At 39.7% G+C, this 23487-nt stretch overlaps 1 protein-coding gene across 1 annotated transcript; it reads left to right on the plus strand.

The window, feature by feature from the left end:
• Nucleotides 1–1865: 1865 nt before the first annotated feature.
• Nucleotides 1866–21798, plus strand: mapk1 (mitogen-activated protein kinase 1). Its single transcript, XM_084054567.1, has 9 exons — nucleotides 1866–2271; nucleotides 13581–13763; nucleotides 15303–15492; nucleotides 15892–16008; nucleotides 17751–17865; nucleotides 18853–18984; nucleotides 19528–19637; nucleotides 19873–20008; nucleotides 20662–21798. The coding sequence occupies exons 1-8, from the start codon at nucleotides 2123–2125 to the stop codon at nucleotides 19987–19989; spliced, it is 1113 nt and encodes a 370-aa protein (XP_083910693.1). The 5' UTR covers nucleotides 1866–2122; the 3' UTR covers nucleotides 19990–20008; nucleotides 20662–21798.
• The last annotated feature ends 1689 nt before the right edge of the window (nucleotides 21799–23487 follow it).

A 23487-nucleotide genomic window follows, 5' to 3' on the forward strand; every position in this document is an offset into this window, starting at 1 on the left:
TGCTCAAACTAATCATCATCACAAGGGCATGCTGATGTTGGACTGACCTCCTCCAGTGGGAAAGAGACCAAAAGGGACCTGAACATCTGAAGTGAAAAGTGATACTTGTGGACCCATGCAGCAACCATACACAGGCCCCCTTTGCGTTCTCCCTGTCCTCTGCTACCATCTGCTGGCTGACAGTACACTTCTAACACCCTTCTCCCCTTCATGCATGGATGGATTTTGGACCAGCCAGGGGGCCCCAGTGTCCGCAGGGGCCTTTGACTGCGGACCCTGGGCCGCAAGGCCTATTGCTCAAATATGTGGCCCTAGCCTATATAGTACAAGGCTCCTCCTACATGGTGGGCTGATGTGTCATGTATGACCAACAGAGCAAGTATTTTTCAGATTTATTTTGGTCATGTGTGAATGTGTATATTTACTGATTGTAAATCCAGTCTTATAAAATGCCTACAAACAAGTGCTTTCTTGACCCCCACATGCCTTAGAACTTGAGTAGTGTGTTTCCGTGCCCACCCCGACTGCCTGTTCTGAGGAGCGTGTGGGGGGGGGCCCTAAACGATAATTGGCCCAGCGGCCTCCATGAATCTTAATCCGTCCTTGCCTTCTTGATAAAGCAAATCTCTTAAAAACCCTGCTGTGACAGGGTTTGTGTCTGCTTATAATGTTACCAGGTACATACATTTGCCCTCAGTGGGAAAGTGTAAGTTTAGCTTAATCTACCACAGCGATCAAGGACCACATTGCAAGACAATTTACTATGACCATGTCACTCAAAAAATGAAGGCCTAACACACATCATAAACACAATATTTATGATCAGACATCAATATGTGTCATACTGTATTCCTATTTCTCAATATTGTTGAGCCATGTCACATTTGAAATCAGTCAACGTAGGGAAATAAAGAACAAGAGGGCAAATTTATGCAAATCTAATTTGCGTAAATCCTTGACAACTCCAACTCCAAACACAGTGTGTGTGTGTGTGTGTGTGTGTGTGTGTGTGTGTGTGTGTGTGTGTGTGTGTGTGTGTGTGTGTGTGTGTGTGTGTGTGTGTGTGTGTGTGTGTGTGTGAAAAAGTGCTGTAAAGTAACCAAGTACATGTAATCAAGTACTATACTTAAGTAAAATGTTGAGGCATTTTTACTTTACTGGAGTATTTCCAATTTTCTATTCTTTTACTTCTACTCCACTACATCTCTCTGAGGCAAATATTGTACTCCACTACAATTATTTGAAAACTTTAGTTACTAGTTACTTCAGCCCATACATTTTGGCCATTTGAAAATAGCCGATCTACAAGCTCACAATGCATCACGATGCGACGCATTGTGAGCTTGTAGATCTGCTGTTTTCAAAAGATTTTTATACATTTTATACATTTGAAAACTTGTGAAATGGGACATTCTGCATAATGAGTAGGCTAGGCTACATTCTACTTTTGGTTCTAAGTCCATTTTGATATCAATAATTTTGTACTTTTACTACTTTACTAAATTTTGAATTCCAGACTTTTACTTGTAACAGAGTATTTCTACATTGCAGTACTGATACTTTTAATTAAGTAAAAAGTGTGAGTACTTTTTCCACCACTGGTGTGTGTGTGTGTGTGTGTGTGTGTGTGTGTGTGTGTGTGTGTGTGTACTGTGTACATGCGTGTACGTGTGCGTGCGTGTCTATGTTGTTGTTGTCGTCATCATCATTATGATAATAATAACAATAACAATAATAATAATATATACAATGTGTGAGGTGTGTGTTTTTTAGGCCTCAATACGAAAAAGAAAGGAGGAAAAAAATCAGTTGGTCACATGACCACCTCCGTTATTTCCTGCAGCAGTAGCTTAGCTCTCTGTTCGCTCTTGCGACAACACACTGTATTTGCATGACGGCTGTGGTCGCTCCGGGTCTGAACGCAGACTAGTGGAAAAGTCAGGACTATTTACATTCTTTTCTAGTGTCAAACCTTCAACCTTTGCCTTTTTTTTGGACAGGGGGCGGTAGGTAGTAGTAGTACAGAAAAAAAAAGTGACGAATATATATATACATAAATGATATATAGCCTACGGTCTTAATTTTTTTTCGGTTTGTTAGCGTGTAAAAGCCCATTTTCGTAATGGCGACAGCTGCGGTATCTGCCAGTGCTGGCCTGAGCCCCGGTAACCCGGGCTCCTTGGCGGAGCTGGTCCGCGGGCAGGCCTTCGACGTCGGGCCTCGCTACAGCAGTCTGAACTACATCGGGGAGGGAGCCTATGGAATGGTGTGGTAAGAGATCTGTTTAATGACACATCACATCTATACCAGTCTTCTTCATGTCAAGGACCCCCGCGGGCTAATAAATTGAAAATGTATTAGCCCGCGGACCCCCATTTGAAAAGGTAAGCCAGGGACCCCCATAAGAGAAGTTTTTTACGGCGATTTTAACCATTTTAATTTCAAGGACCCCCAGTTTGACATGCATTAGGGCTACGGACCCTCATTTAATGGCATTTCCATCTCTGGGACCCCAATTTATATTGTAAAATCAATGTTAATTTAACTCTGAGAGTGTACAAATGGACCCGTTAGGGTCCATTTGGTTCCATTTGTACACTCTCAGAGTTACAGACCCATAAGGGTCCATTTGGTTCCTATCCTAACTATCTATCATTTAGCTGGGTACCCCCTGGAACTCCCTCAAGGACCCCTGGGGGTCCGCCAGACCCCACTTTGAGAACCAATGATCTGTATGTATGCCATGCTGCACTGCTGCTGTAGCGTTCTGAGAGCAGTGGTGGAAAAAAGTACTCACATTTTTTTTGTTTTACTTTTAAGTAAAAGTATCAGTACTGCAATGTAGAAATAATCTTGTTATTAAGTAAAAGTCCGGAATTCAAAATGTACTTGAATTAAAGTATAAAAGTATTGGTATCAAAAATATGAGGCCTAAGTCTAGATCAGTGATTCTCAAACTTTTTAATTTCAAGGACCAACTCTTTGGTATGCATTATGCCACGAACCCCCACAACTCTCATTCGGTTCCATTTGTGCACTCTTGAGTTACATACCTGTAACTGTAAGGGTCCATTTGGTTCCTAACTATTAGCTAGGGACACTGTGGGACCCCTGTGGGTCCCCCGACCCTACTTTGAGAACCACTGCTTTAGATCGCCCACCAGGAGGACCTAGTCAAGTTGACTCTTGCTGCATCTTGAACCCTAGCATCCCTATTCTGGAGTTAACATTGCCAGAAAATAGCGGATCTACAAGCTCACCACACGTTGCAGTGTGAAGATCTGTTATTTGTGTACTCTACTTTTGGGCATTATAGTTTGAGATTATAAAGCAAATGACTGATATTGTAACATGAAGCAACCACTGTACCACAGTAAATACTGTAAATTACAGATCATTATGATAATGCCCTGCCTTGTTATATAGGCTAATGCTTTCAATAAACCAGTAAAACTTTTATTAATATAACACATAAGTATATAATGATAAAAGACTAAAACAGACCGGTAATACTGACGCATAGGGATTAAAATGGGGACAATGAGTAAAATAGTTAGGCTAACTTTTAAAAGTGAAGGTAACATTCAAACGGCACCCTCGTCACAGTTTAGGCTGGAGCTGAGCATAGTATCCATGGGAAGGTGGCATTTGATGGTGGCAAATGCATATTTACAACTCTAAGACTAAGAGTACAAGAGACTCTCTTCCTGAGACTGTAAGAAAGGCTCAATTTAATCTCGCCTTAGTGAAAACTAAATCAGGGCTGAATTTGTATTCGTAGGGCTGCTTGACTATGGTTATTCTTGGTGATTTTGGGAACAATGTTTTATAGCAGATCTTTCATTAACATATGATACGGGGTGTTTTAAATGTTTTTACATTCTGAATTACACCTTGTACAATATTAGGTTGTTACAGCGGTAGCTGCTTGCATTTAATTCAGCATAAGGTTTACTGTGGTCCATTTTCACATCATGGGCCTGTATCTTACCTTGGTTTTCTATGGTGGTTTTATTCAGCTTGCAGGAGTTTGATGGATAGGGAGATACTAGTATGCAATGTTATGTTATACTAGTATGCAATGGTGTCATTATAGGCGTACCGGTACTTAGTTGTGTAGTAGGGAGTGAATGGCCTTTTGCTGCCTTTTCATGCAATTCATGTCACACTCCAGTTTACGGGTGCAACAGTTAATTTCATCGATTTAATCGATTATTAAAAACAATTGTCGCCACTTGATAATTTGATCAAATTAATTAATAATCAATCTCTATTTTGGGCTTGTCATTATAGGCGGAAATGTTCAAAACATTTCAAATAGTGAAAATAATCTACAAGCTAAAAATGCATCGCAATGCGACACGATTGTAAATCTGCTCTTTTCACTATTTTGCATGCCACCACAAAATAATGCTGAAGTGGTTAATCGATTTGTTGACGATTCATTTTTTAAAACCACGCTTCGCGATGAATCGATAAAGTAATCGATAGAATAATCGCTAAGAACATAATGGACAGTTGCAGCCCTACTTCAGCGTGGTGATTCTTAGAAGAGAGAGTAATGTACTCGTGTTGGATAGTCTCACTTCCATGTTTAACCACCTGAAACATAACGTCCCTAGTACTCTGGGGGCGAACAGTCGGCGAAGATATGTAGTGTAGAACAGTGGTTCCCAAAGTGGGGTCCGGGGACCCCCAGGGGTCTTTGGGGGGGTTCCAGGGTATAGCATCACAATTATTTTAACCACTTAAACCTTTTATACGTTGGCTATTCAAAAATAGCAGATATACAAGCTCATAGATCTATGAGCTTGTAGATCTTCTATTTTTCAAAAATCTTGTACATTAGCGAACATTTTTAACACAAATCTTTGCTTCTGCGGGTCCCTGGCACAACATATTTTCAGATGGGGGGGGGCACTGGTGTAGAAAGAAAAAAGGCTCTGTTCAACTAGGCTAGGGTTCAAGCTCCTTGACGTGTGTGATTACAGGATGCAAAACATCTCACCACAGTACTGTACTACATGATCAGAGACCTCTGCTTATCATTCTTTTGCTGAGCTTCAGTCACATCAATCATCACAGCGAACGTGCAAGCTCACAACGCGCCACGATGTACGATGAAGTATCCACTGCACTGGTTAACATAGTTGCCCACCCCTGTGCCGTCATCAGTATTTAAAAAGTGCCATAAATTATTGTTTCATTATTGTTTGAGGTGGATAACACGATTCTGCCCAGATAGTCAGAATTTACTTACCTTTATTATTCATATTATATTATTGACGCAGTCTTTGTTAGGGTGTATTATTACATTATTGACTTATTCTATGCTTGTATTATTGTAATGGCATGAGATCGTGAGCCCAAAATGGTTGCGCACCTAGCTTGGCACTGCTCCAATTAATCTCAACCTCATGCGGACGACGGAGAAGCGTGCAAAAAAGTGCGGCTTGGCTTTAAAAGAGTGGAAAATAACATTGTGTGACGCAATACCTATATCTATTCTGTACATGAAGAAAAGAAAATACTGATAGCAAAGCTGTAGCTTACCAGGCAGAGCCCACCCTCCCCCACATTCTCTTCAGGAAGTTCAAAGTCCTCACTTTATTGAGAAAGAACTAGAGTAGAAAGTTTGAAGAAAATGTCAGTAACTGGTAACAAACTTGCTAAAACATTGCTAGCAATGTCAGTTTTGTTTTGCATCTGAGGTGAAGAGGTTGGTAGGTTTATGTGCTTGCAATCAAATTGATTAATGGCTTGTTGTTGTGGCCAATTGGCCATTACAACGAAGTATAATAATAATTAGACCTATAATGCTTAAAACTGTCGTACGACGGTGTCACTCGCCGAAGATTGCAGATCTACAAGCTCACAAAGCATGGAGAATGAAGCGTTGAGATATGGGATGGGCGGAGCAGCTGGCGAGTGAGGGAGGTGCCACGGTGTTTCAACAAAGCTGTCAGGAGTAGAGCCCGACCCATATATTGGCCAATTTGGCCGTTATTTATCTTTTGTTTACGACATCAGTACCATCAATTATACAGCTGATATGATATGTTGATAAGTTTTAACCACTTTCAACCTGATTTTGGGCATATCATTTATAGGTGAAAAGTTTCAGAACTTTTCAAAAATAGCCAATCTACCAACTCTCAACCCGTTGTGAACTGGTAGGTTGGATATAAAAAAAATAATTGCACTTGTTTGACAAAATACTGGTCAAAACATGCTCTGTGGAGTGTGGACTAGGACTCTCCGAAACTGGGATCATTAACAGACCCCAAAATCTGGCATTGGTCGGGCTCTAGTCAAGCTCAGGGAGGGAAGACCAAAGTCTTGGGAGAACCTTCGATTTAGGCCAGGTTGTGACAACATGCTTTAGAATGGAGGGAGAAGCCAACTAAATGGACAGCTAGCACAAAGCGGTCGATACCATTACATCTCAATGAAACCTTCAAAGTCAGTGAGAAGTACAGACATTTATTTTGGTAACAATGGTACAGGGACATATTGACAGCTTACACATGATGCTGATATATCATATATTGTGTGCAAGAACAGTGAAAAAAAAATCTAATCTGCCTATACTCTCATTCTGTAAACAATGTTTGTTTCAACGGCATTGTTGCAGGTGTAGTATGAAATGTAACAAATTGCAGGGGTGCATTTGTCAATTGTACCGAGAGGATTTTTTACAGAATAGAATGAGATGGATGAAATAGAAATTGGGCATTAGAGATGCTTCGTTAGACTGTGGGAGACTGGGTCACAGTTTCTAAGATCGGAAGTATACGATTGTGCAAACTTTGTAGTGAAAGAAAAAAAAGGGTTGTGAAATATGATATTGCATCGCTTGTATTTGCAGATTTCTATGTGCAAATACAAGTTTTATTCAATGGTTGTGCGGTGTACAGCAGTAAATATTATAGGGGCTGTTTAAAAGAAGTTGACGGCTCTACAGAAGATGCTGTTGAAGTGATGGTTGGTGCTAGTCTATCGTCCATATTATGGTGTTCAAACATTCAGCGAAAATAGCATATCTACAAGCTTACAGTGCATACCAGTTTGACAAGTTTTTAGCTTGTAGATCGGCTATTTCCGGTGAAGAGATTTGGTGTAGAGGTAAGAAAGGAGCATACCAAGAAGTATAGACCCAGGGGGACCCCAGTTAACTAAGTATACAGGAATTAAGTGGTTAATTAATGAACTCTACAAGAGGAAGGTTTTTGTGCAGTTTCTTGAGTGAGGGGATGGTAGGAATTTGGAGCCCGACCGATATATCAATATCGGCCCTTATTTGCCGTTATTTTTCGGTATTGACATTTATGCAGCCGATGTGACCCGATTTTTAACCACTTTCAACCTAGTGGCGCTATTTTGGGCATGTCATTACTGGTGAACATTTTCAAAGGTTTTCAAAACTTCATGATACATTGCGTTTTGAACCCCCTCAAGGACCCCGGGGGTCCCTAGCAAAATGCTTGATAATTAATAGGAACCAGAGCTATATAAGGAGAGTTGCGTCACCTCCGTTCACTTCATCGGGCCAGTCCAATTGCGGCTCGGGAAGGAGCCGAATAGTGACAAAGCCCTGAACCGGAAGATTACGGAATGCACTGGAGTCTATGAGCGTTTGTCACTATTTCGAGTTTACATGAACCGCGTGACCGGCGCTGTTTCTGCCCCCTCATTGACGCAACTCTCCAATAGAAGGCTCTGATAGGAACCAAGTGGACCCTTACAGGCCTGTAACTCTTGACAGTGTACAAATGGAACTCAAGCGGGGGGTCCTTGAAATTGAAAAGTTTGAGAATCACTGCTCCAGAGTATTTAACCACTTCAGCGTGACGCCTTTCCCCGGCAAAGTCTCTCGTCTGCTTGACCCGTGTGATGCTGAAATGCAGATGATGTAGCCTACTGCTTTATTCTGCCATCAGCCATCCTCTTAAAATGCCACCATAGCACCCATCTCCACGGCAACCTCTCTGCCTCTGACATCAGTACCACCACACCACAGCCAATCAGAGCATGCAAGGGGGAAGTAGAGCCTTGACACTCTGAAATGCTGTTGTGCGATTCAGAGGGATATATCATTTGTGTAATTTGTGTGATTATGTCTGCTAAAGACGCAATTACGTTTTGTTAAAGGGCACGTGAAACATCCACCGACTGCCTTTAAGCTAATATTAATGTTTTTTAGTGCTCGACACATTGACACACTAATATTATTGTAGGATGTGATTTACTGTTGAGAGATTATTTCAGCGGTGTAGTGGCAACACAATTGCACAAAACTGTGATTACTCCCTTGTAGTTTTTTGATGGACTGTTACATTGGAGGTATAGGCTATTTAAAGATAGGTTTAGTTATAAATAAAAGCAGGGGGAAGTGTTAAATAGCTCTATAGTATTATATTCCAATAGTAATCATTGCTATAGAGTTGTTAGTTCATTAACGGGTCTCCCTGTCTCCCCAGCTCTTTAGTAAACAGAAAATGTAAAAAAGATTTGAAACAGAAAATGCATGTTCAGGTCAGGATAGAGGATACCAATTTCATCCAATCAGAAGAGAGAACTCATACAATTTAAGTAATGACACAAAGAAATGAGCAGACAAAATTGCAACTGGAACGGTATAAAATTGAAGCTGATAGATTGAGCTCCGCACGGACGGACGGAGAGGAGCGAGAAACTCGCCTTTGACCTAGTGGAGACGGTTAACATGCATTTACATTTGCATGCAGAAATAAGCAAAGTTAGTGGTAATATCTATTACAATCCTTTAGCTGACATTAGTTGCATAATGATTTTCACACTGCAGGGTTGGTTTGCTAGGAGTGCTGTCAGGAGAGTTCTTGTTCAGAACGTAAGTGTTGCCAAGTGGAGTGAGAGATGCAACAGTTGTGCAACATTGGCATCTATCAGATAGCGTTCTAGTGTGTTCTGGATTCCAGCCAGTGGTGGAAAGTAACTAAGTACATTTACTTAAGTACTGTACTTAAGTACAATTTTGAGGTATTTGTACTTTACTTGAGTATTTCCAATTTTCAATACTTTTACTTCTACTCCATTACATCTCGGGTCCAAATATTGTACTTTTACTCCACTACAACTATTTGAAAAATGTAGTTACTAGTTACTTTTCAGATATAAATTATGATATAATGAAACATACATTAACCACTTTAAACCTATTTTAAACCTAGGCTATTGGAAAATAGTAGATCTACAAGCTCACAACGCGTCGCGATGCGACGCGTTGTGAGCTTGTAGATCGGCTATTTTCAAATATTTAGTACTTTTACTTTTGGTACTTTAAGTACATTTTAATGCCAATACTTTTGTACTTTTACTCAAGTGAATTTTTAATTCTGGACTTTTACTTGTAAAAGAGTATTTTTATATTGCAGTATTGGTACTTTTACTTAAGTAAAGAATTTGAGTACTTTTTCCACCACTGATTCCAGCATCATCTTTTTTGTTTTGTTTTTCCTCAGCAACAGTGAGCATAGTTCAGTAGTATATATATATTTGATATGTATATATAGTCTAAAGGCTTATATAATATCATCCTGCCATGCGTTATATTATTTGGTGAGGTCCTGTGATGTTATACTTTGTAAGTTTCTTCTTCTCATTTATACTTTATTCACCCTCAAAAGTTCAGATCATCCATGAGCAGTGAGCATAAGTGGGCTTGCTTGCCAAGTACACCAGATCTATCTACAATCTGTCAAGGCATTGCGATGCGAACCAAAGTGTTGTAAGCTTGTAGATCTGTTCTTTTTGACAAGCAACACTGTTGTAATACGGAATGCTTGTTTCCTCTTCTTGATGGTCCTTCGATGGAAGCCCTTTATGGTATTAAACGGGGCGTGGAACAATGCAAATCATTCACACATGAATGGTGTGTATTGTAATTTGTTTACAAACAGGTGGAATTCATCATCTGATGCACCTGTGATGCACACAAATAGTATACACCCTTTCAGACCTACACTAACATATAGTAGACATTTTAAGATGAGCGTTGTGTATGAGGCCTATTGGGAGGCTCACTTCTCTAAATCCAAGGAGGTTCTTTTGTATTGCTGTTGTGCTCTGTATTGCATAATAGCATATGCTTTCGTACATGACCCAGACGGCTAATAAAGTGTAGTAGCTATATGTATTGCTTTGACCACATTGTGGATTTCTGGGATTAAATGCGCTTCTGCTGTCCTCTCCCCTTGCTGAAAAATGTGGAAGGCATAGTGTACATTATCAACAACACTATCTCTACTAGAGTTTTGTTTTTGTTTTTGTGAAACCACTGAGAACTACTGGATAATATGGAACTCAATGGCAAGTTGTTTGCTATTTGGTGAACTATGTATTAGGGCTGTTAACATTCCTCAGAATTGAAATTTTAATATTGGTCTTAACAATTGGCTAATATTCGAATATATTAGAATATTATTATCATTATACTTTTCTTTTTTTTTTTAAAGTTTTTTTTAATGTTTATTTGACAGGGACAATACAAAAACAATGTATCAAGTGCTCGGATCCAATAAAAAATATTTTGTTTGTTTTTATAACTTGATGCATTGTTTTATTGTCCCTGTCAATTAAACAGCAAAAAAATATATTATTTTTTATATATACCCCCCCCCCCCCATATTTGAGGAATATTTGATTATCAAATATCAATTTACCAGCTCTACTATATATTGACTATTTGGTGCTATTTGGTGAACTATATATTGACTATTTGGCCAACTATGGTTGTGGAATGTCCCAATTAAGTACACTGGACTGTCTCAAGGGGAGAAATGGAGCACACAGATCATCTTATCAGTACACTGTGAAGATGACGCTAATGGCGTCCAAACATCAGTGGTGGTTTGTATGCACCTAATAAAACATGTTGATAAGAAGATGCGTGTGCTCCAGCAGATTCCCCTTTGATTGTCCTAATTTGGGAGCACCTTGCTCTCATTACAACGGGTTAAGCACAGTCTGTAATTACCATGTCCTAGTGTAATATGTATTGCACTATTATGTTTTGTTGTCTTGTTAATAATTAATATTATATTTAATATTTCTGTACAGTAAGTCAAGTGTGCACCAAATGACAAACTTGACATTTACTCCAGACATCAGAATTATTTTATGGTTTCTTCAAAGCTTTTACTACAGTAATGCCGTGATGAAGGGCTGCAACTAACCATGATCTTCTTTCAATTCATTTTTAATTAATTGAATAATCCAAAATTGATATATGCAGGATATTTTTCATATGTCAAATAATCAACGTGATTGTTTATTATGATCGACTTAATCTATTAGTCTGATAAACCACGTAAGCCCCGTTTTATACTTCGTCATACAATGATATATATATTTTTAAATCTTATATGAAAATATTTTTGTCTTTCTGCTGAGATGCCTCGTTGTTTTCATGACGGTAACATTTCCGTTTTCCGTTGAACGTATCGGGGATATTATTTGTGTGCTTAGCCCACAGTGTCTATTGACGATACCCCCCCCCCCCCTCTTCTCAACCAACCCAACCCCTTCAACATTGGCATGGTAACAGCCTATTGCATAACAAGTCGCTCTGGCAGCCGTGGAAAGCCTTGTACTCCAGTCTCCTTGGAAACAGCGCCCTCCTCCCCCCTCCTTCCTGGGTACTGAGCATGCTCATAAAACAATAGCGAAGGAAACAGGAAAGGCAGCTCAGAGTCTCTTTAACCACTTGAACCCCAGCATCCATATTCTGGGGAGCGGGGGGGGGACATTAGCCCAAAGTAGCTGATCTACAACAAGATCACAAACTCAATTTGGTGTAGAGAGAAAAATCTGTCCAAGTGCAGCGCCAGCTCGCGTCCAATTCTACTCTAGAGCAGGGGTCTTCGACGTTTTTCAGGCCAACTTGGACCCCCTAGCTGAGAGAGAGATGAATCAGGGACCCCCTCTATATTGTATAAAATTGTGTTTCAGATTAAACCTTTTTTTATTACCTGGTCTGCTCTTTTTCCCCTCTACACCTATACCTCTTTGAGTCGATCTACAAGCTCACAACGGCGTTGTGAGCTTGTAGATCTGCTATTTTTGGCTTAAGTTCTCTTCAGAATAGGGATAATAGGGTTCAAGTGGTTAATGTAAAAAAAAATCCAATCACTCAAAGATTTGGCGGCCCCCCTGTAGTAACTCTGAGGACCCCCTATGGGTCCCGGACCCCCTGTTGAAGATCCCTGCTCTAGAGGGTTTTAAGTGGTTAAAATGCAGGCTACTACCTAAAAGACACCTCATCGTCGCACAAATGATTCATAGCATTAATTGAATCACAATCTTTAGTAAGTATGTGTTCTGTTCCAGTTAGGCAACATTTAATCCTACAGTACATGGATGACATGGAGATACACAATCCTGAGTGTTCATTTAGGGTCCATTTGGTTCCATTTGCACACATTCTGAGATCAATTAAGACTGAGGACTTTACTGTGTCTGAGGGAGTGGGACCAGTTAGTGAACGGTTACGCGCTATGCTGAACAGAACCAGTAGCTTTGCTTTTAGTCTCCTGTTTGGTTTTAAAAATTAATGTATGATACAAATTACGTAAGTAATTTCCTGGCTTTACTGACCAAAGCTAAGACATGCTCATTGTTTAATTGAAGGCTTTCTCAAGAAGAGCAATGGTGTATTTAAATTTCAGGCGGTCTTAGCTTTTTGCCTTTTTCATTTTGTGGTTTCTCGTGTTGATGGAAACACTGAAACTTCTGTTTAGTTTTTTCTCTGATATGATCTTCTCCAGTGCACCGCTTCAGAAATTCCTTCACGCTGTAATGACGTGCGATCTTTCCAAGTAGCTGTTTTTGTTGGTGTTACGGAGATAAGGCACAATCTTTCCACAACCTTTCACCCTACTGAGATAACGTGTATGAATTGAATCCTAAATCTTCTTCAACATTACTCTCTCAGAGGGCTGCCATACATATCGATTTCTACTTTCAAATCACTATAGCTTACCGTGCTCTACTATACTGTGTGTGTAGGGTTATGTCAAGTTACAGATTCATGTTGATTTATCTTGTATAGCTCTAATCTCTATTGTAATGCACTTAAACTTTGAGCTACAATGTAATGTATGAAAATGTGTAGTGGAGGGCCAGGGACTGAAAGGAGACACATTTGGGTTAACAAGATGACATTTTTGTTTAAAGCTGCATTCAGGAAATTATTAATTACTAAAACGTTAAACAAAAAGCAAAAACTAAACAAACCGAGACTGAACAATATGAGTATGTTAACACAGTATAACGCATCAGCAGGGGTAAGAGGTGTTCTCCCTACTCTTCTATTGAGAAATGGATCCTGGTGGTTCTAGGACACCTACTGGTTGACAAGTAGTACTGCCTGTTGCTCATAAGCCCAATGCAGAGTGGGGATTGATAGATGTGTGGTCTCATGAAGGAGACCTGGGTTACTTTGGATCCTGCGTAGGAGATGTTTTGGATTGCAACTTTAATATTGTTATTTATATCATTGCTTATTAATTTGTTAATGATAAATTCTTTTTTTCTTGAACCAGTGCTGCCTACGACCGTGACAACAAGGTCCGTGTGGCCATCAAGAAGATCAGCCCCTTCGAGCATCAGACATACTGTCAACGCACCCTGAGAGAGATCAAAATCCTGCTGCGCTTCAAACATGAGAACATCATTGGAATCAATGACATCATCCGCACGCCAACCATTGACCTGATGAAGGACGTGTATCCTTAATCATATGCTTGTCATGGGTATATCTATATCGGCAACATCAGTCAGTACACAGTCAAATCCGGAGTGTAAACGATATGAACCCTAGCGTCCCTATTCTGGGGCCAACAGTCTGCAATAATAGCAGATCGACAAGCTCACTTTGTGTTGGCGTTGCGACCCGTTGTGAGCTTGTAGATTGGATATTTGGTACAGAGGGAAAAAAGGGTTGGACCAAGCATAGAACCCCGGGGGACCCCGGTCAACTAAGTATATAGGGTTGAAATGGTTAATTTAACTCGAGAGTGTAAAGATAATATCATAATATGGACCCTTATGGCTGGGTATCAGTATTAGCGTTCTCTAACTTTAAATCAACACAGATTTGACTGTGTGCAGAACTTCTTCTTATTGGCATGAAATAGCAGATTCATAAGCTAAGCTCACAACACGCCACATTGTGACAATTTGCTATTTTTGGCATGCAACACTGTCGTACGACGTATAAATGAAGCCTTGATCCTAGTGTGTGGGTCAGTTGCATGCATGATGGTATTTCATTAAAAAAAATGTAATCCAATAATTTCCATAAATACATAAAGGTTAAGAAGTAGTGAAAATAGCAGATCTACAAGCTCATGGGAGCAAAGCGATGCGTTCTGAGCTTGTAGATCTGCTATTTTCACAAGTTGGGCCCCAGGCAAACGTCAACTTTTTCTTTTGGGTCTTGAGCTAATAGCTTTGTGAACCACTGTTCTGGGTTCAGATGTGGCCAACACCACCACTTAAAGGGGAATTTTGGACCACGGTTTTCTTACCTTTTCTATGATGTTATGATATCTTAAGATGAATGGTACAGTAGAAAAATGTCATAACTCCATCCCGGGTCCGCCACAGCTTAAAACGTATGCCAATAGGCCTTGCGTTAGATTGTGTATTTTACATTTTTTGGGTGAGATCTGACGTTCATAGTGACAGAACACTACAACCGAAAAAACAAAACAAAACTGAAGTCTCGCTAGACGAGATTGAAATCTCGAGATTTCATCCTCGTCTAGCAAGACTACCGTTTTCTTTTCTTTTTTTTTTTGCATAATCACTATGTCGCTATGAACGTCAGATCTCACCAAAAACAAACAAAAAAAAGCTATTAAAATACACGATCTAACTTAAGGCCTATTGGCGCACGTTTTAAGCTGTGGCGGACCGGGATGGAATTTTTTCTACTGTACCATTCATCCGAAGATATCATAACATCATAGAAAAGGTAAGAAAACCGTGGTCCAAAATTCCCCTTTAATGTGTCACGGTTCTGTAATCTTGAAACGTGTCATTTAACTCAATGATCTAAAAGAATTTGTTCAACTGTTGCACCTTGCCCTTGTCTCCTCACCATTACACAAGGGTTAATAAACAGAACATTGTACATGCGGGTATCCTAGCGTTCAGCCCTAGCAGCTACAATTGACCCTTGTCATATTGTGAAAATCAATCCGAGAATAAATTGATTGTAACATAAGTTAAGCTGATCCCCTTAACTTGGCGCCATGCAGATATATTGTCCAGGATCTCATGGAGACAGACCTGTACAAGCTTCTGAAGACCCAGCACCTGAGCAACGACCACATCTGCTACTTCCTCTACCAGATCCTACGAGGACTCAAGTACATCCATTCTGCCAATGTTCTGCACCGGGACCTGAAGCCTTCTAACCTTCTTCTGAATACCACCTGTGATCTTAAGGTAAAACAGCCACTGGCTGAAATAGTAATGCTACTGCATACATATCAAAAGAGCACAAACCTGTTTCTGTGCCTTTTTTAGTCTGGAGTTATTCCAAGCAACGGCTATTTTCTGTGGTGTTTATTTATAAAATGCCAGCAGCAAACGGCCAATTTTTCAAGTGGTATTTGTAAAATAAATTAGTTGGACGGACAAATGTGTCCAGTATGAAATGTATTTGATTTGGATCATCTTCACCTTTTTATAAACTTGATTCACAAGTATCATCCTGTTGACTTTAATGTTGTTTGGATCATCTTCACCTTGTATAAACTTGATTCACAAGTATCATCCTGTTGACTGTAATGTTTGTATCTCTAACATGGTAGTCAACACACTTTACTGCATGTCCTTCCTCAGATCTGTGACTTTGGTTTGGCTCGTGTGGCTGATCCAGACCACGACCACACCGGTTTCCTAACAGAGTATGTAGCCACACGCTGGTACCGGGCACCTGAGATCATGCTCAACTCCAAGGTGAGTGTCAACTTTAACCCATTAAAAGAAAAAGTCTTAACAGTCTTCTGAAAAACATACTTTTCTATGTCAGTTGTGCTCAAACTTTTTCATGTCAAGGACCCCCAAAATAATATGTATTTGGCTGTGGACCCCCCCCATCTCAAAATATTTTGTTCCAGGGACCCCGAGAAGCAAAGATTTGAGTAAAAAAAAATCGCTTTAATAATCTATATATATTCAAAGATTTGCACACATTTTTAAGATTTTTGAATAGCATAGTATATGGCTAAAATCTAAAATGACACAGATGCTTTCCCTGTTTTAATGGGTTAAAATGACAGCTACAATTATTTAAGAGTTACATTTAAAAAAAGAAACGTAATAGTTTTATAATGCACTTTGATTTGATCAATGTATTGTGCGGCCAGGACAATAGAATTTTTTTCAGAAGGATTTCCACTCAAGACCTTTGGCACGGTGCAATAATAAGTACTGTTTGTACTGGATTAGTGTTATGTGGCAATTAAAAAAAACATTTTTTAGGACATTGATGACACATCAGTAGAATGTCGGAAGAACTGATAAAGATCTTATCATATCAGACTCACTTCCTCTGGAGAATTCATAAGTAAATCTGATACAAGCCAGAATTATATCAAATCACTGAATCATTTCCAAGTTGAAATAATGAAACTGGTATGACTGAATCTGGTATGAAACATTTATTAAGAAAACTAAAAAGGTTTCTTCTCAAATATACCATGAAGTCAATGTGACCAACATTACTTAATCTTTTTTGTTTGTGTTTCATATTTCACGTTTTAAAATGATCTTCTCTGTTTTGCCTGAGGCTTCCCTTGATAAAATCCGCTTTAGCTATGAGAAAGTACATTTGATCTGTAAGATAAAGACATACTCACTGCCAGCACTGCATTTTGCCTTCTTGGTAGACAGTTAAATTATTGTGTAGCATGAGGAACATTCTCTAACAGGAAGGAGAGAGAAACTGAAAACCATTTGCAAAGAAATGAACTCGGCAGGGTAACCTCTTCAGAGACGGATTTATTTTAAGGCTGTTACCGTAGATCCCTTGAGAATCAAGACAGACACTAATATGCATTCACGAGTAAAGGGTTAATTTGTAGCAGATGAGCATTATGGACCCAACACACCAAACCAACGTCACCGCTGATAAGTCTTGGAAAGCGCCTGTGGCCGAAGATCTGTTGTCGAATAGGCGGTGTGTACACTGTTGTGACGGATCGTCAGTTTGTTGTGAGGCGTCGCTCGCCTCAAGGGATTCTGCCTGGCAACTTTGGTCAAATTCAGTGTTGAATAGAACTCTGCAGAGCCTAACTGATCCAGCACTTGGTTGACCTGGCACATTAGATAGCCATCACCGGGCTTGAACACAAGCACGATGGTGCCACACCAGTCATGGCTGATCTGCAATCTCACAATGTGACGCGTAGTGAGCTTTTAGATCTGTTATCTTCAAAAAAAATCTGAAAGATTTTGAGAACATTTGTGAAATGGGCTATTCATGATAAGTAATTTTAGTAAAAGTATATGTTGATGCCAATACTTTTTTACTTTTACCCAAGTCAAATTTTGAGTGCAGGCCTTTTACTTGTAACTAAGTATTTCTATATTGTGGTATTGCTACTTTTAACTTAACTGAAACATCTGAGTACCACCTCTGGCTGCGTGCTTTATTCACAGGCAAATGTGCATTCTCTGTGTCTCTCTCCCTCTGTCAGGGCTATACCAAATCTATTGACATCTGGTCAGTAGGCTGCATTCTGGCTGAGATGTTGTCCAATAGGCCAATCTTCCCAGGAAAACACTACTTGGATCAGCTCAACCACATTTTGGGTAAAACACAAATCCTTTTACAATGCACCTGTTGGTAATGTATGTTCACGCCTTGGCTAAACAATATGGTTGTTCAGTTCCACAAAGTCCTGCAATGTGGTTCTGTGAGTAGTAGGCCTGTCAAAAAAAATCGATTCTTAATGCCACGATTTTAAAAATCGATTCAAAATATTAAAATCGATTTTCTGGGAAAGGTATTAACTTTTTTCTAAAGTTAGTACCTTTTTCACTGGCAATTTGTCTGAAATCAATGTCAGAAAGACTGCCTGACATGATCTGGCTGCATTGAAGTGTATGATTCAACTTTTCATGATTTATATTATATCAAAATGTTCTAGTATAATTAAAGCAAAGTGATTTGGGGTAGAAAATCGCAATAAATCGCAGAATCGAATATCAATTAATCGCAGAATCGCAATTTTAATCGAATTGGCACCCTAGAAAATCGCAATAAATCGCAGAATCGAATTGAATATCAATTAATCGCAGAATCGCAATTTTAATCGAATCGGCACCCTAGGAATCAATTTTGAATCGAATCGTGAGGTAAGTGAATCGTGACACCCCTAGTGAGTAGGCATCTTCAGACGGTGATATTTGTTAACGAAACAGGCCTCTAATTTGAGGGGCAGTAATGCCCCTCAAATGTCTATTGCTTATGTCTAACGCCCGTCTAATGTCTATCGGCAGCGCAATTGATGGATTTGGAAGTTTGCCTTTGCCACAGAGCAGTTGAATGTGTACAGCTGGCGCTAAACGACCGGCACAGCAGAGGTCAGCTGTAGTTGACTTTTGCATGGTGCGCTATAGGGCAAACTTCTCTGTTCCAATAAAAGGCAGGTGAAATGTGAAAAACTCATTAGGTCAGTTTCTGATTTGAAGTCGTATGAGGTGGATACTTGTTGGATTAATGCAGTGGATTAACTCTTGGATTCAGACACCAATTCCCTTTCCTTGTTTTTGACCATGGTCTCTCTCTATTCTCAGGCATTCTGGGCTCTCCCTCCCAGGAGGATCTCAACTGTATCATCAACATAAAGGCCAGGAACTACCTTCTGTCATTGCCTCTGCGCTGTAAGGTCCCCTGGAACCGACTGTTCCCCAACGCTGATCCAAAAGGTATGAAGCCTGAGTAAGGGCACGGCCGCAAATGCGTGACTGAAACAGCCACGCCCTGACCATTCTATGCGAGAGAAGGGGTGGAGCTAAAGGTTGAGGCGGGTTGGCGCGCCACGTGCCTTTATGCTTTGTAGTGTGAGTTGTGCACCAAAAATAGCCGATCTATAAGCTCACAATGCATCGCGTTGTGACGCGCTGTGAGCTTGTAGATCGGCTACTTTTGCCACACAACTCCGTCAATTAAGCATGAGCCTGTCCAGTTTCTGCTTTGTTTATAGTCATTTCAATTCCAATCTGGGAACCCATTTGGTAAAAAAAAAAGGAAAAAGAAAATCAGCTGAATCTGTCTTGAGAGATTACTTCAATTCAGACCTGGTTTTATTTTTCAACTCCCCTCTTGTTTTCTTTGGTTTACATAATTATAATTAATTATGTTTTCTATTAACAAAACTGGGGTATGTAAATGCACTAAAAAATGTACTGGCAATTTTATTTGGGAGAAATCTTTCACATCTTAACTGTGTAACCTTTCCTTTGCTCTAGCACTGGACCTATTGGACAAGATGCTGACCTTCAACCCCCACAAGAGGATTGAAGTAGAGGAGGCCCTAGCACATCCCTACTTGGAGCAATATTATGATCCTACAGATGAGGTGAGATGCTCAGTAAACATTGCTAGGTGTCAAATTTACTGTTAACGGTTTGTTTGTACATGGTCTAATTTTTCATGACGACATATTTTCAATGAGGATGCCTTACTGTTTGTGAGTGAAACTACACCCTGTGTCTGTAGAGATCTACAGTATGAATCTACATTGTCTTCAAATCAGAAAACCGTGAAAATAGCAGACAGTCACATCTAATGGTCCGTTTTGTCCAACTCTGTAGCCTGTAGCTGAAGCTCCATTCAAGTTTGACATGGAGCTAGACGACCTACCCAAAGAGACACTGAAGGAGCTCATCTTTGAAGAGACTGCACGCTTCCAGCAAGCCTTCAGGTCCTAACTCGGGTCCTCTCTCACAGGTAGATGTTGTACAAACCCGCTGTCAGGTGTCCAAAACTGTTTAATTTTCATTAAATAAGAAAAATATAAATCTGTTCCAATGGATCTAATGGAAGTATGAGATTTAGTCACAAGCTCCAATACTTTAATTGGTTAACTATTTTCAACCTGGGGTTCCAATTTTGGGCATGTCATAGGCAGCATTTTACAAAAAATTTCACACATAGCAAATGTACAAGCTCACAATGCGTCGCATTGCAACGCGTTGTGAGCTTGTAGACGTAGAAGTTGTCTGGAAATATTTTGAACATATTATAAGATTAAGCTTAAGTGGTTCAATATTTGTGAAATCCACAGATGTAACTAGCATTGATCTATAAAAAGAAAAGGGTAAATATGGACACAGGCGGTTTCCACCTGACTAGTAAATTAAATAACAGATGTACAGTACCCCACATCCACCCGTGACCCATAACCCTTTACCGCAGTGGCTCTCGAACTTTTTCATGTCAATGTTCCATTAAGGGTGCCATTCAAAGCCCGCACCCCACAGTTAATTCAGTAAAACCGGGAAAGCATCTGTCATTTTAGATTTTAGCCTTGGCTATTCAAAAATAGCAGATCTACAAGCTCATAGTTTGAGCACCATGTTTTACACTGCCCTTTCTTTCAGGTGGTGATCTGGATTGGCTTCTCTGCTGCCGCCGTTCCCCTCTGCCTCCTCCACTCTGTGATCTCTGTTTCTGGTATGGTTTGTATTTCCTGCCTGTTGTCCACATCAACTGGATTCCTTGGGTCTCACTCGTCAAGTCCACTTTGCTCAGGAATGGCGTCAGGAATCAATCAGTAAAATCAATCTCTCCTCTTGCTGTCTTTCTGTCCTGCTCCTTCTTCCTTTCTGTCTCTGTCGGAGGTGAGGAGGGGGGCATCGCGGCTTACAGTGTGGGAGTTTTTTTTTTTTTTTTCATGTTTAAAGCCAAGATAAACAATACATGTGCGTCTCAAAGGCTTTGGCTCTGGCTATCATATTCAAGATCGTTGTCTAGTCAAATGACAGTGATAAAAACTTGCTGTTGTGTTGGTGCAATTGTTGTGGTTCCAATTTCTGCCTACCTTGCACAAGCCATGGTAGGTTATTTCTGAGTGGGTTATCTGAATCCTTCATCTAAAAGGTCTTTTGAAATTTCAAACTTGTCACACTATGACAAGGGACATTCTGAGTTGTCTCTCATAAAAGACAAAAAAAGGAACCTTCATTAAATTAACTGATTTATGCAATGAAATCACGCAATCAGTCACAGACTTTGTTGGCCAAAAAAGCTCTTCTACAGTGTTTATGAGTGTTAGCCATCTAAAAGCTCTATTGTTTGTCAAAGATTTTCTTTTAATACCCTTGTCTCAAATACGGCCCAAATGCAATATAGCCTAAAAAGTCTTAAAAAGTTGTAATGATGGAACAGTGATGAAGTATGAAACACATGAATTTATAATGTTTACCTTCTTGACAATGGAGATGTTTAAGATATTATAACCACAATACACCCTTAGAGAACTGTAATTATAGTTTGGTTATATATGACAGTGTTGAGCTACATCACAAGAATAACATGTGCATTACACGGTTATCCTTATCAATTTTGCCTTAGTAATGGGAAACTAAATAAAAGTGAATCTATGACACAGAAGCACTAGCCTATATGTATAGTATGATATTTTTCATATGGGAATATTAACATTAGCAGTCAACATATGAATAACAGTTATTACAGAGAACTTTTTTTGGTCTGGAATAAATATTGTGATGCCTTTTTTTTTCCCATTGTACTGGTTTTCTTTTCCCCTTCTTCCTCTTATGTCTCTCGTCTCCGTTAACCATTTAAACCCTATATAGTTAGTTGACCGGTGTCACCCTGGGGTCTGTACTTAGTTGGCATCCTCCTTTTTTCCCTCTGCACCAAATCTCTTTGGGGAAAATAGCCAGTCTATAAACTCACAACGCCTGGCAATGTCGCGCGTTGTGACCTTGTAGATCTGCTATGGTCGCCGAATGTTCACCCCAGAATAGGGACGCTAGGGTTCATATGGTTGAATATCTCTTTTACCTTGTTAATAATACTGTGCCCTTTGCATGACTGTTAAAAGCTCTGTATACAAAGACAATGTTCAAGTGCCACAAGGCTGAGTCCTTCCTTTCAGAAGGACCCAGGCTGTCTTGTTCTAACTTTTTGTGGTATATCATTCTTTTCATGCACATGGTGCTTATGTTCCGTTTCTTTCTTTGCTTAGGCATATTGCCCCTGTGTTTTTGTTGTTATTGTTTGTTTAGCTTGCAGTTTTTTTTATAGATTTACACCAGTTTCGCTTGATGCATTTTTCGGCCAAATGACCTCTGCATGGTGGTTGCAAATGGAGAACGGTGGCCATCTGCATGGTGGTTTTGAAGGGAGAATGGTAGCCCCATGTGTCTGCCACATTAATCGCAAACCGCTTTGCTGCTTGTTCTAGGAAAGGGATCTAGCCATGCAAAAGTTGAGGTAGTTAACAATAGCAGGACACATCGTATTTTCTATATAAAATCTTGCTTTAAAAACTCCACATTTTTATACTGATGAGTTTTGCCATATCAAAACCAACAGAAGGATAGTGGAACTAAAACTACAGCAGAACTCAAAACTAATGTTATCAATTGTCAACAATTGTCAATCAAAGACTGTTCTATTTTATGGTTTTATTTCAGACGAATGAAAGACAAAACTTGGAAACATCAATTAGACCTCAATGACACATTTATAAGGATCTAATTGTATAGCTCTACCAAATGTAATGGTTGCCATGTTAATTTATTTACATGTGACCATGTGTAATGGCAGACTGTTCATGTCAATGGAGGACACCCACTAAAACAACAAAAATAAAATGAATACAAATAAAAACTAAAGTTATAACACTAAAGCATTTCAGAATACAGTTGAGAAAATCTAGCATTCTCATAGAATATGGCTCTATTGGCACTTACTGTAAACTAAACCATTGGAAGCCGAATCAAGTAGAGGGCCAATTACATGAATATTCAGCAGCTATTGCTTTGGCTGATAAAATATTGCGTGCATGAAAACAACTTTTCACCAGTTGATGACAAGAGTATTTGGTCAAGTAAATTCATGATTTATTTCAGGGGGAGAAAAAAAAAAGAGTTAAATAAAAGGAGAAATTCAGACCTACATTTTTTCTCTGCAACGTTCTAATGCTTAATTTATGCTTCCGTCACACGCCGGACACTTATAGTGTCACACGCCAGAAAAGCAGATCTACGAACAAACTCACAATGTGCCTGCAACGCATTGTGAGCTTGTATAATGGCTATTATCAGATGACGACACAGTCGAACAATGAAGTATAGATTGTGCTTAAACATTTAATTTTTTTCTTCTCGTCGCAAATCTTTGGTCTGAGCTGGGCTTCAGCCCCGGTGCTCTTGGTGCGCTCAACTGTATACGCA

Source organism: Gymnoscopelus microlampas (assembly GCF_963454915.1).
Source record: "Gymnoscopelus microlampas genome assembly, chromosome: 4".
Taxonomy (NCBI): domain Eukaryota; kingdom Metazoa; phylum Chordata; class Actinopteri; order Myctophiformes; family Myctophidae; genus Gymnoscopelus; species Gymnoscopelus microlampas.

Bases quoted from the DNA above. Each gene is read 5' to 3' on its own strand.
- mapk1 (XM_084054567.1), top strand. From the start codon at position 2,123: ATGGCGACAGCTGCGGTATCTGCCAGTGCTGGCCTGAGCCCCGGTAAC. The intron at 2,272-13,580 runs GTAAGAGATCTG...TTCTTGAACCAG, and splicing joins GGAGCCTATGGAATGGTGTG to TGCTGCCTACGACCGTGACA. The intron at 16,009-17,750 runs GTGAGTGTCAAC...TCCCTCTGTCAG, and splicing joins AGATCATGCTCAACTCCAAG to GGCTATACCAAATCTATTGA.